General features: G+C 41.6%; 1 protein-coding gene across 1 annotated transcript in view; it reads right to left on the bottom strand.

Annotated features, from left to right (window-relative positions):
- The window catches only part of LOC139391896 (adhesion G protein-coupled receptor B2-like), a 253496-nt gene that overhangs the window by 169712 nt on the left and 69355 nt on the right, over nucleotides 1–14429 (bottom strand). The window contains exons 11-12 of the mRNA XM_071139514.1: nucleotides 5695–5773; nucleotides 3895–3997 (exon numbers count right to left, since the gene is read on the bottom strand). Of these exons, the coding sequence (XP_070995615.1) occupies nucleotides 3895–3997; nucleotides 5695–5773 (182 nt within the window). The remainder of the gene's footprint in view (nucleotides 1–3894; nucleotides 3998–5694; nucleotides 5774–14429) is intronic.

The following is a 14429-nucleotide window of genomic DNA, read 5'->3' as shown; positions in this document are numbered from 1 at the left end:
AAGGTCAACCAACCGTCTACAGTGGTTCAATGTGCTGTAAGGTCAACCAGCCGTCTACAGTGGTTCAATGTGCTGAAGGTCAACCAGCCGTCTACAGTGGTTCAATGTGCTGAAGGTCAACCAACCGTCTACAGTGGTTCAATGTGCTGAAGGTCAACCAACCGTCTACAGTGGTTCAATGTGCTGTAAGGTCAACCAACCGTCTACAGTGGTTCAATGTGCTGTAAGGTCAACCGTCTACAGTGGTTCAATGTGCTGTAAGGTCAACCAACCGTCTACAGTGGTTCAATGTGCTGTAAGGTCAACCGTCTACAGTGGTTCAATGTGCTGTAAGGTCAACCAACCGTCTACAGTGGTTCAATGTGCTGTAAGGTCAACCAACCGTCTACAGTCGTCCAATGTGCTGTAAGGTCAACCAACCGTCTACAGTCGTACAATGTGCTGTAAGGTCAACCGTCTACAGTGGTTCAATGTGCTGTAAGGTCAACCGTCTACAGTGGTTCAATGTGCTGTAAGGTCAACCAACCGTCTACAGTTGTTCAATGTGCTGAAGGTCAACCAACCGTCTACAGTAGTTCAATGTGCTGAAGGTCAACCAACCGTATTCAATAGTTCAATGTGCTGAAGGTCAACCAACCGTCTACAGTAGTTCAATGTGCTGAAAGTCAACCAACCGTCTACAGTAGTTCAATGTGCTGAAGGTCAACCAACCGTCTACAGTAGTTCAATGTGCTGAAGGTCAACCGTCTACAGTGGTTCAATGTGCTGAAGGTCAACCAACCGTCTACAGTTGTTCAATGTGCTGTAAGGTCAACCGTCTACAGTGGTTCAATGTGCTGTAAGGTCAACCAACCGTCTACAGTGGTTCAATGTGCTGTAAGGTCAACCGTCTACAGTGGTTCAATGTGCTGTAAGGTCAACCAACCGTCTACAGTGGTTCAATGTGCTGTAAGGTCAACCAACCGTCTACAGTGGTTCAATGTGCTGTAAGGTCAACCAACCGTCTACAGTTGTCCAATGTGCTGTAAGGTCAACCAACCGTCTACAGTCGTCCAATGTGCTGTAAGGTCAACCGTCTACAGTGGTTCAATGTGCTGTAAGGTCAACCAACCGTCTACAGTGGTTCAATGTGCTGAAGGTCAACCAACCGTCTACAGTGGTTCAATGTGCTGTAAGGTCAACCGTCTACAGTGGTTCAATGTGCTGTAAGGTCAACCAACCGTCTACAGTTGTTCAATGTGCTGAAGGTCAACCAACCGTCTACAGTAGTTCAATGTGCTGAAGGTCAACCAACCGTCTACAGTAGTTCAATGTGCTGAAGGTCAACCAACCGTCTACAGTAGTTCAATGTGCTGAAAGTCAACCAACCGTCTACAGTAGTTCAATGTGCTGAAGGTCAACCAACCGTCTACAGTGGTTCAATGTGCTGTAAGGTCAACCAACCGTCTACAGTAGTTCAATGTGCTGAAGGTCAACCGTCTACAGTGGTTCAATGTGCTGAAGGTCAACCAACCGTCTACAGTGGTTCAATGTGCTGTAAGGTCAACCGTCTACAGTGGTTCAATGTGCTGAAGGTCAACCAACCGTCTACAGTGGTTCAATGTGCTGTAAGGTCAACCGTCTACAGTGGTTCAATGTACTGAAGGTCAACCAACCGTCTACAGTGGTTCAATGTGCTGTAAGGTCAACCGTCTACAGTGGTTCAATGTGCTGTAAGGTCAACCAACCGTCTACAGTGGTTCAATGTGCTGTAAGGTCAACCGTCTACAGTGGTTCAATGTGCTGTAAGGTCAACCAACCGTCTACAGTGGTTCAATGTGCTGTAAGGTCAACCAACCGTCTACAGTGGTTCAATGTGCTGAAGGTCAACCAACCGTCTACAGTGGTTCAATGTGCTGTAAGGTCAACCAACCGTCTACAGTGGTTCAATGTGTTGTAAGGTCAACCGTCTACAGTGGTTCAATGTGCTGAAGGTCAACCGTCTACAGTGGTTCAATGTGCTGAAGGTCAACCAACCGTCTACAATCGTCCAATGTGCTGTAAGGTCAACCAACCGTCTACAGTGGTTCAATGTGCTGTAAGGTCAACCAACCGTCTACAGTCGTCCAATGTGCTGTAAGGTCAACCAACCGTCTACAGTGGTTCAATGTGCTGTAAGGTCAACCAACCGTCTACAGTGGTTCAATGTGCTGAAGGTCAACCAACCGTCTACAGTGGTTCAATGTGCTGTAAGGTCAACCGTCTACAGTGGTTCAATGTGCTGTAAGGTCAACCAACCGTCTACAGTAGTTCAATGTGCTGAAGGTCAAACAACCGTCTACAGTAGTTCAATGTGCTGAAGGTCAACCAACCGTCTACAGTAGTCCAATGTGCTGAAGGTCAACCAACCGTCTACAGTAGTTCAATGTGCTGAAAGTCAACCAACCGTCTACAGTAGTTCAATGTGCTGAAGGTCAACCAACCGTCTACAGTGGTTCAATGTGCTGTAAGGTCAACCAACCGTCTACAGTAGTTCAATGTGCTGAAGATCAACCGTCTACAGTGGTTCAATGTGCTGAAGGTCAACCAACCGTCTACAGTGGTTCAATGTGCTGTAAGGTCAACCGTCTACAGTGATTCAATGTGCTGTAAGGTCAACCAACCGTCTACAGTGGTTCAATGTGCTGTAAGGTCAACCAACCGTCTACAGTGGTTCAATGTGCTGAAGGTCAACCAACCGTCTACAGTGGTTCAATGTGCTGTAAGGTCAACCAACCGTCTACAGTGGTTCAATTTGCTGAAGGTCAACCAACCGTCTACAGTTGTTCAATGTGCTGAAGGTCAACCAACCGTCTACAGTTGTTCAATGTGATGAAGGTCAACCAACCGTCTACAGTGGTTCAATGTGCTGTAAGGTCAACCAACCGTCTACAGTGGTTCAATGTGCTGTAAGGTCAACCAACCGTCTACAGTGGTTCAATGTGCTGAAGGTCAACCAACCGTCTACAGTGGTTCAATGTGCTGTAAGGTCAACCAACCGTCTACAGTGGTTCAATTTGCTGAAGGTCAACCAACCGTCTACAGTTGTTCAATGTGCTGAAGGTCAACCAACCGTCTACAGTGGTTCAATGTGCTGTAAGGTCAACCAACCGTCTACAGTGGTTCAATGTGCGGTAAGGTCAACCGTCTACAGTGGTTCAATGTGCTGAAGGTCAACCGTCTACAGTGGTTCAATGTGCTGAAGGTCAACCGTCTACAGTGGTTCAATGTGCTGTAAGGTCAACCGTCTACAGTAGTTCAATGTGCTGAAGGTCAACCGTCTACAGTGGTTCAATGTGCTGAAGGTCAACCAACCGTCTACAGTGGTTCAATGTGCTGAAAGGTCAACCGTCTACAGTGGCTCATTGTTGCAGGACAGTCTCTCATTAAACTCTCCAGTTCTGTTCTAATTGAAAAGCTACAGACAAGGATGTGAAGGAGTACTGTAACACTCAGGCTGATAAACATCATTATAAGGCCATGACACATCATTATCAGGCTATGACACATCATTACAAGGCTATGACAGATCATTATCAGGCTATGACACATCATTATAAGGCTATGACACATCATTATCAGGCTATGACACATCATTTTCAGGGTATGACAAATCATTATAAGGCTATGACACATCATTACCAGGCTATGCCACATCATTACCAGGCTATGACACATCATTATCAGGCTATGACACATCATTACCAGGCTACGCCACATCATTACCAGGCTATGACACATCATTATCAGGCTATGACACATCATTATCAGGCTATGACACATCATTACCAGGCTACGCCACATCATTACCAGGCTATGACACATCATTATAAGGCTATGACACATCATTATCAGTCTATTCCATGTTATACTCACATTAAGCAGTGGGGACAGCTCCACAACCACCATGGGTTCACTGGGTTTGGGTTCTGGTCGGACCGTCACCGTCAGAATCTTAGAGTTGATCACAGCAGGGGCTCTAAAGAGAGAGAGAGAGAGGGAGAGTGAGAGAGAGTGAGAGAGAGAGCGAGAGAGAGAGAGAGAGAGTTAGAGAGAGAGACAAAAGAGAGAGAGAGAGAGAGAGAGAGAGAAAAGAGTTAGGGAGAGAGAGAGAGAGAGAGAGAGAGAGAGAGAGAGAGAGGGAGAGAGAGAGAGAGAGAGAGAGAGAGAGAGAGAGAAAGAGAGAGAGAGAGAGATAGAGAAAAGAGAGAAAAGAGAGAGAAAAGAGAAAGAGAGAGAGAGAGAGAGAGAGAGAGAGCGAGAGAGAGAGATTATGGAACTATGGGACCTGGTCAAAAGTAATATCACCAGACCTGAGTAATATCACCAGACCTGAGTAATATCACCAGACCTGAGTAATATCACCAGAATTGAGTAGTATCACCAGACCTGAGTAATATCAACAGACCTGAGTAATATCACCAGACCTGAGTAATATCACCAGACCTGAGTAATATCACCAGAATTGAGTAATATCACCAGACCTGAGTAATATCACCAGACCTGAGTAATATCACCAGACCTGAGTAATATCACCAGATCTGAGTAATATCACCAGACCTGAGTAATATCACCAGATCTGAGTAATATCACCAGAATTGAGTAGTATCACCAGACCTGAGTAATATCACCAGAATTGAGTAATATCACCAGAATTGAGTAATATCACCAGACCTGAGTAATATCACCAGACCTGAGTAATATCACCAGACCTGAGTAATATCACCAGACCTGAGTAATATCACCAGACCTGAGTCATATCACCAGACCTGAGTCATATCACCAGATCTGAGTAATATCACCAGACCTGAGTAATATCAACAGACCTGAGTAATATCACCAGACCTGAGTAATATCACCAGACCTGAGTAATATCACCAGACCTGAGTAATATCACCAGACCTGAGTAATATCACCAGACCTGAGTAATATCACCAGAAATTAGTAATATCACCAGACCTGAGTAATATCACCAGACCTGAGTAATATCACCAGAATTGAGTATTAGGGCCAGGACCATTAAGAAACAAACGTATCACAACCGGGAGTCCTGTAGGGTGGTGTCAAATTGGCCCAGCATCGTCCGGGTTTGGCCGGTGTAGGCCGTCATTGAAAATAAGAATTTATTCTTAACTGACTTGCCTTCTTAAATAAAGGTTAAATAAAACATTTAAAAATGTAATACAAAAAATGGAGAATGGGAGCAAGGAATGAAGAGAGGAATAGCTGACAGAATAACATCTAGGGAGAAGATTACCAATAGAGAGGGAAGGTAGAAATCAAAAAGCAATGGATCTCCGGTCATTTCTCAGGATTGATGGCTGTCGCACATCTTTAGTGATTGAAGTGTATAATTCCATATATAATCCTAATAACCATGACATGGAAAGACCTGACACCAAAGCACTACCATCCGTTTGTCACCATAGTGTTAGGAAGGATCAGTCTGACCGGGATAGCTAAGCCCTCCTGAATGATAAACTCTTCCCAATTCTCCGGTAGTTCCCTTTTAATTGGATCAGCAGGAGTGGGGAATTCCAGGAAGTGCTAGCGGTAGAGGGATAATCTGCGATGGCAAGGTTTAAAGCTTTAGAGATGAAGAATGATGGATGAGAGAGAGAGAGATAAGCTAAATTAATTGCAAACCCTTTTTAATGGAATAGGAAACATATTTACTTGGGGGCAGGAAGGATGACTCCTAAGGTTCGATAAAGGATGGCTCCGATGACAAAATACGAGGTCTCCGTTTCTGTTTCTGAAAGACACAAACATAATAGTTATTAATATAAATTGAATTGAGGAAATACATGAGTGGTACTTATCCCACGCAGGCCCAAAGGCTACAGTCCAAACAGCAGATCACCTGTCCAGGAAGAAGGTTAAAGGTTCATATGTGTACACTGTATTCTAGTCGAGGCCTACTGTTCTATTCATACACTGTCCATAATGTGCATAGGTAAAAGTACTTGAAAGTACTAGTTAAGTCGGGTTTTTTTTATCTGCACTTTACGTTACAATTTATATATTTGACAACTTTTACTTTTACTTCTCTACATTCCTGAAGAAAATAATGTACTTTTTACTCCAGACATTTATCCTGACACCAACAAGTATTCATTACGTTTTGAATGCTTAGGAGAACAGGAATATGTTCTAATTCACACCCTTATCAAGAGAACCTCCCTGGTCATCCCTACTGGCTCTGGTCTGCTGGACTCACTAAACAGAGAACATCCCTGGTCATCCCTACTGGCTCTGGTCTGCTGGACTCACTAAACAGAGAACCTCCCTGGTCATCCCTACTGGCTCTGGTCTGCTGGACTCACTAAACAGAGAATATCACTGGCCATCCCTACTGGCTCTGGTCTGCTGGACTCACTAAACAGAGAACATCCCTGGTCATCCCTACTGCTCTGGTCTGCTGGACTCACTAAACAGAGAACATCCCTGGTCGTCCCTACTGCTCTGGTCTGCTGGACTCACTAAACAGAGAACATCCCTGGTCATCCCTACTGCTCTGGTCTGCTGGACTCACTAAACAGAGAACATCCCTGGTCATCCCTACTGCTCTGGTCTGCTGGACTCACTAAACAGAGAACATCCCTGCTCATCCCTACTGCTCTGGTCTGTTGGACTCACTAAACAGAGAACATCCCTGGTCATCCCTACTTCCTCTGGTCTGCTGGACTCACTAAACAGAGAACATCACTGGTCATTCCTACTGCCTCTGGTCTGCTGGACTCACTAAACAGAGAACATCACTTGTCATCCCTACTGCTCTGGTCTGTTGGACTCACAATACAGAGAACATCACTGGTCATCCCTACTGCTCTGTTCTGCTGGACTCACTAAACAGAGAACATCACTGGTCATCCCTACTGCTCTGGTCTGTTGGACTCACTAAACAGAGAACATCCCTGGTCATCCCTACTGCTCTGGTCTGCTGGACTCACTAAACAGAGAACATCCCTGGTCATCCCTACTGCTCTGGTCTGCTGGACTCACTAAACAGAGAACATCCCTGGTCATCCCTACTGCTCTGGTCTGCTGGACTAAACACAAATGCTTTGTTTGTAAATGATGTGTGAGTGTTGGAGTTTGCTCCTGGAAATCCTTTAAATACAAAATTGTACCATCTTGTTTGATTAATATAAAGATTTTGAAATGGTTTATAATTTTACTTTTGATACTTAAGTATACTTAAAACCAAATACATTTAATGAAGTATAATTTTACTGGGTGACTTTCACTTTTACTTGAGTCATTTTCTATTCAAGTATCTTTACTCTTACTCAAGTATGACAATTGGGTACATTTTCCACCACTGTCTATACACACCATCATATATAACTACTGTCTATACACACCATCCTATATAACTACTGTCTATACACACCATCATATTTAACTACTGTCTATACACACCATCATATATAACTACTGTCTATACACACCATCATATATAACTACTGTCTATACACACCATCCTATATAACTACTGTCGATACACACCATCCTATATAACTACTGTCTATACACACCATCCTATATAACTACTGCCTATACACACCATCCTATATAACTACTGTCTATACACACCATCATATATAACTACTGTCTATACACACCATCATATATAACTACTGTCTATACACACCATCATATATAACTACTGTCTATACACACCATCATATATAACTACTGTCTATACACACCATCATATATAACCACTGTCTATACACACCATCCTATATAACTACTGTCTATACACACCATCATATTTAACTACTACCTATATACACCATCATATATAACTACTGTCTATACACACCATCCTATATAACTACTGTCTATACTCACCATCCTATATAACTACTGTCTATACACACCATCCTATATAACTACTGTCTATACACACCATCATATATAACTACTGTCTATACACACCATCATATATAACTACTGTCTATACACACCATCATATATAACTACTGTCTATACACACCATCATATATAACTACTGTCTATACACACCATCATATATAACTACTGTCTATACACACCATCATATATAACTACTGTCTATACACAGCATCCTATATAACTACTGCCTATACACACCATCCTATATAACTACTGTCTATACACACCATCCTATATAACTACTGTCTATACACACCATCCTATATAACTACTGTCTATACACACCATCATATATAACTACTGTCTATACACACCATCCTATATAACTACTGTCTATACACACCATCATATATAACTACTGTCTATACACACCATCATATATAACTACTGTCTATACACACCATCATATATAACTACTGTCTATACACACCATCCTATATAACTACTGCCTATACACACCATCCTATTAACTACTGTCTATACACACCATCCTATATAACTACTGTCTATACACACCATCCTATATAACTACTGTCTATACACACCATCATATATAACTACTGTCTATACACACCATCCTATATAACTACTGTCTATACACACCATCATATATAACTACTGTCTATACACACCATCATATATATTTACTGTCGATACACACCATCCTATATAACTGCTGTCTATACACACCATCATATTTAACTACTGTCTATACACACCATCATATATAACTACTGTCTATACACACCACCATATATAACCACTGTATATACTAGAGGTCGACCGATTATGATTTTTCAACGCCGATACCGATACCAATTATTGGAGGACCAAAAAAAGCCGATACCGAATCATCAGCCATTTTTTTTTAAATTATTTGTAATAATGACAATTACAACAATAATGAAAACTTATTTTAACTTAATATAATACATCAATAAAACCAATTTAGCCTCAAAGAAATAATGAAACATGTTCAATTTGGTTTAAATAATGCAAAAACAAAGTGTTGGAGAAGAAAGTAAAAGTGCAATATGTGCCATGTAAGAAAGCTAACGTTTAAGTTCCTTGATCAGAACATGTGAACATATGAAAGCTGGTGGTTCCTTTTAACATGAGTCTTCAATATTCCCAGGTAAGAAGTTTTAGGTTGTAGTTATTATAGAAATTATAGGACTTTTCTCTCTATACCATTTGTATTTCATATACCTTTGACTACTGGATGTTCTTATAGGCAGTTTAGTATTACCAGTGTAAGAGTATAGCTTCTATCCCTCTCCTCGCTCCTACCTGGGCTCGAACTAGGAACACAACGGCAGCAGACACCATCGAAGCAGCGTTACCCATGCAGAGCAAGGGGAACAACTACTCCAAGTCTAAGAGCGAGTGACGTTTGAAATGCTATTAGCACGCACCCCGCTAACTAGCTAGCCATTTCACATCGGTTACACCAGCCTAATCTCGGGAGTTGATAGGCTTGAAGTCATAAACAGCAGAGCTGCTGGCAAACGCACGAAAGTGCTGTTTGAATGAATGCTTACGAGCCTGCTGGTGCCTACCATCGCTTAGTCAGATAGCTCTATAAAATCATAGACTTAGTTATAACATGATAACACACAGAAATACGAGCCTTAGGTCATTAATACGGTCGAATCCGGAAACTATCATTTCGAAAAAAAGACGTTTATTCTTTCAGTTTAATACGGAACCGTATTTTATCTAACGGGTGGCATCCATAAGTCTAAATATTCCTGTTACATTGCACAACCTTCAATGTTATGTCATATTTACGTAAAATTCGGGCAATTTAGGCGGCACAAACTCTTTCATATACACTGACTCTACGTGCAATGAATGCAAGAGAAGTGACACAATTGCACCTGGTTAATATTGCCTGTTAACCTGGATTTCTTTTAGCTAAATATGCATGTTTAAAAATGTATACTTCTGTGTATTGATTATAAGAAAGGCATTGATGTTTATGGTTAGGTACACATTGGAGCAACAATATGCAACGCATCGATTATATGCAACGCAGGACACGCTAGATAAACTAGTAACATCATCAACCATGTGTAGTTAACTAGTGATTATGATTGATTGATTGATTGATTGTTTTATATATGATAGGTTTAATGCTAATTAGCAACTTACCTTGGCTCCTCGTGGAGTGCAATGAAAGGCAGGCGGTTAGAGCGTTGGACTAGTTAACTGTAAATTTGCAAGATTGAATCCCCCGAGCTGACAAGGTAAAAATCTATTGTTCTGTCCCTGAACGAGGAAGTTAAGTTCCTAGGCCGTCATTGAAAATAAGAATGTGTTCTTAACTGACTTGTCTAGTTAAACAAAGGTTCAATAAAGATTAAATAAAGGTTAAATAAATATTAAATAAAGGTTAAATAAAGGTTCAATAAAGGTTAAATATAGGTGTAGAAATGTTTTATAATCGGTGTCCAAAAATACCAAATTCCGATTGTTATGAAAACTTGAAATCAGCCCTAATTATATAATTACTGCCTATACACACCATCCTATATAACTACTGTCTACACACACCATCCTATATAACTACTGTCTATACACACCACCATATATATTTACTGTCGATACACACCATCCTGTATAACTACTGTCTATACACACCGTCCTATATAACTACTACCTACACACACCATCCTATATAACTACTGTCTATACACACCGTCCTATATAACTACTGTCTATACACACCGTCCTATATAACTACTGTCTATACACACCATCCTATATAACTACTGTCTACACACACCATCCTATATAACTACTGTCTCTACACACCATCCTATATAACTACTGCCTATACACACCATCCTATATAACTACTGTCTATTCACACCATCCTATATAACTACTGTCTATACACACCGTCCTATATAACTACTGCCTATACACACCATCCTATATAACTACTGTCTATACACACCATCCTATTTAACCACTGCCTATACACACCATCCTATATAACTACTGTCAATACACACCATCCTATATAACTACTGTCTATACACACCATCCTATATAACTACTGTCTATACACACCATCCTATATAACTACTGTCTATACACACCATCCTATATAACTACTGTCTACACACACCATCCTATATAACTACTGTCTATACACACCATCATATATAACTACTGTCTATACACACCATCCTATATAAATACTGTCTCTACACACCATCCTATATAACTACTGCCTATACAGACCATCCTATATAACTACTGTCTATACACACCATCATATATAACTACTGTCTATACACACCATCCTATATAACTACTGTCTATACACACCATCCTATATAACCACTGTCTACACACACCATCCTATATAACTACTGTCTATACACACCATCCTATATAACTACTCTCTATACACACCATCCTATATAACTACTGTCTATACACACCATCCTATATAACTACTGTCTATACACACCATCCTATATAACTACTGTCTATACACACCATCCTATATAACTACTGTCTATACACACCATCCTATATAACTACTGTCTATACACACCATCCTATATAACTACTGCTGTACACATTTTTTCTATTCATATACTGTCCATAATGTCTACACACACCATCCCATGAAAATGAACTCAGCAAAAAAATAAACATCCTCTCACTGTCTGCTGCATATATTGTCAGCAAACTTAACAAGGGTAAATATTTGCATGAACATAACAAGATTCAACAACTGAGACATAAACTGAACAAGTTCCAAAGACATGTGACTAACAGAATTGGAATAATGTGTCTGTTACGGTTTTCTTCTGGTGAAAGAGAGGCGGACCAAAATGCAGCGTGGTTATTTATAAACATCTTTAATAGAGATGATAACTTGAACAATGTATAATACAAAATAAGAAAACGTGGAAAACCAAAAACAGACCTAACTGGTGCAAAACACAGAGACAGGAACAATCACCTACGAAATACCCAAAGAATATGGCTGCCTAAATATGGTTCCCAATCAGAGACAATGATAAACACCTGCCTCTGATTGAGAACCACTCTAGGCAACCATAGACTTTCCTAGACAACTCTACTAAACACAACCCCATAAATCTAATAAACCCCTAGACAAGACAAGACACATAAATCACCCATGTCACACCCTGGCCTGACCAAAATAATAAAGAAAACACAAAATACTAAGGCCAGGGCGTGACAGTGTCCCTGAACAAGGGGGGGGGGGGGGTCAAACTCAAAAGTAACAGTCAGTATCTGGTGTGGCCACCAGCTGCATTAAGTATTGCACTGCATCTTCTCCTCGTGGACTGCACCAGATTTGCCAATTCTTGCTGTGAGATGTTACCCCACTCTTCCACCAAGGCACCTGCCAGTTCCCGGACATTTCTGGGGGGGAATGACCCTAGCCCTCACCCTCACCCTCCGATTCAACAGGTCCCAGATGTGCTCAATGGGATTGAGATTCAGGCTCTTTGCTGGTCATGGCAGAACACTGACATTCCTGTCTTGCAGGAAATCACGCACATATTGAGCAGTATGACTGGTGGCATTGTCATGCTGGAGGGTCATGTCAGGATGAACCTGCAGAAAGGGTACCACATGAGGGAGGAGGATGTCTTCCCTGTAACGCACAGCATTGAAATTGCCTGCAATGACAACAAGCTCAGTCGGATGATGCTGTGACACACCGCCCCAGACCATGACAGACTCTCCACCTCCAAATCGATCCCGCTCCAGGCTACAGGTCTCAGTGTAACGCTCATTCCTTCGATGATAAACGCGAATCCGACCATGACACCTGGTGAGACAAAACCGCGGCTCGTCAGTGAAGAGCACTTTTTGCCAGTCCTGTCTGGTCCAGAGATGGAGGGTTTGTGCCCATAGGCGACGTTGTTGCCGGTGATGTCTGGTGAGGACCTGCCTTACAACAGGCCTACAAGCCCTCAGTCCAGCCTCTCTCAGCCTATTGCGCACAGTCTGAGCACTGATGGAGGGATTGTGCATTCCTGGTGCAACTCTGGCAGTTGTTGTTGCCCTCCTGTATCTGTTCCGCAGGTGTGATGTTGTTACACGTGGCCTGCCACTGCGAGGACGATCAGCTGTCCGTCCTGTCTCCCTGTAGCTTTTTCTTAGGCGTCTCACAGTACGGACATTGCAATTTATTGCCCTGGCCACATCTGCAGTCCTCATGCCTCCTTGCAGTATGCCTAAGGCACGTTCACGCAGATGAGCAGGGACCCCAGGCATCTTTCTTTTGGTGTTTTTCAGAGTCAGTAGAAAGGCCTCTTTAGTGTCCTAAGTTTTCATAACTGTGACCTTAATTGCCTACCATTTGTAAACTGTTAATGTCTTAAAGACCGTTCCACAGGTGCATGTTCATTAATTGTTTATGGTTCATTGAAGAAGCATGGGAAACAGTGTTGAAACCCTTTACAATGACGATCTGTGAAGTTATCTGGATTTTTACAAATGATCTTTTTTTGCTGAGTTTATATGTATATTCCGGACTCTGACATTGCTTATTTCTTAGTTCCTTTCTTTTAATGTTGGGATTTGTGTGCATTGTTTTGTATTGTCAGGTATTACTACACTGTTGAAGTTAGGAACATAAGCATTTCGCTACACCTATGACTGCATCTGCTAAATATGTGTACGTGACCATTACAATTTGATATGAAGTTAAAGGTTCACCAACCAGCTGAGAGGAATTGAAAACCAAAGATAGAGATTGACATTTAGACGTGAAAGGGGAAAGATAAACCACATGTCATTCTCCCCTCATCCGTCTAGACTTCCTTCCTCCTCAACCCTCTCTTTCCATTTCCAACTGCCTCCTTGCTTTTCCTTTTCAAAACTGTTTTCTCCAATTTCTTTGTTCCCTCGCTATTCAACTCAATTCAGTTCAATTGAAGGAGCTTTATTGGAATGGGAAACATGTTTACATTACCAAAGCACATATTTCACCCCTTCATCCCTTTCAACAGGCCAAAGACTCTCTTTCTACTCAACAGGCCAAAGACTCTATTTCTACTCAACAGGCCAAAGACTCTCTTTCTACTCAACAGGCCAAATACTCTCTTTCTACTCAACAGGCCAAAGACTTTCTTTCTACTCAACAGGCCAAAGACTCTCTTTCTACTCAACAGGCCAAAGACTCTCTTTCTACTCAACAGGCCAAAGACTCTCTTTCTACTCAACAGGCCAAATACTCTCTTTCTACTCAACAGGCCAAAGACTCTCTTTCTACTCAACAGGCCAAAGACTCTCTTTCTACTCAACAGGCCAAAGACTCTCTTTCTACTCAACAGGCCAAAGACTCTCTTTACTCTCTACTCAACAGGCCAAATACTCTCTTTCTACTCAACAGGCCAAATACTCTCTTTCTACTCAACAGGCCAAAGACTATCTTTCTACTCAACAGGCCAAATACTCTCTTTCTACTCAACAGGCCAAATACT

Source organism: Oncorhynchus clarkii, chromosome 32, assembly GCF_045791955.1.
Source record: "Oncorhynchus clarkii lewisi isolate Uvic-CL-2024 chromosome 32, UVic_Ocla_1.0, whole genome shotgun sequence".
Lineage (NCBI taxonomy): Eukaryota > Metazoa > Chordata > Actinopteri > Salmoniformes > Salmonidae > Oncorhynchus > Oncorhynchus clarkii.
The sequence above is the reverse complement of the archived record's forward strand: the minus strand, read 5'-3'. Positions and strand labels throughout refer to the sequence as shown.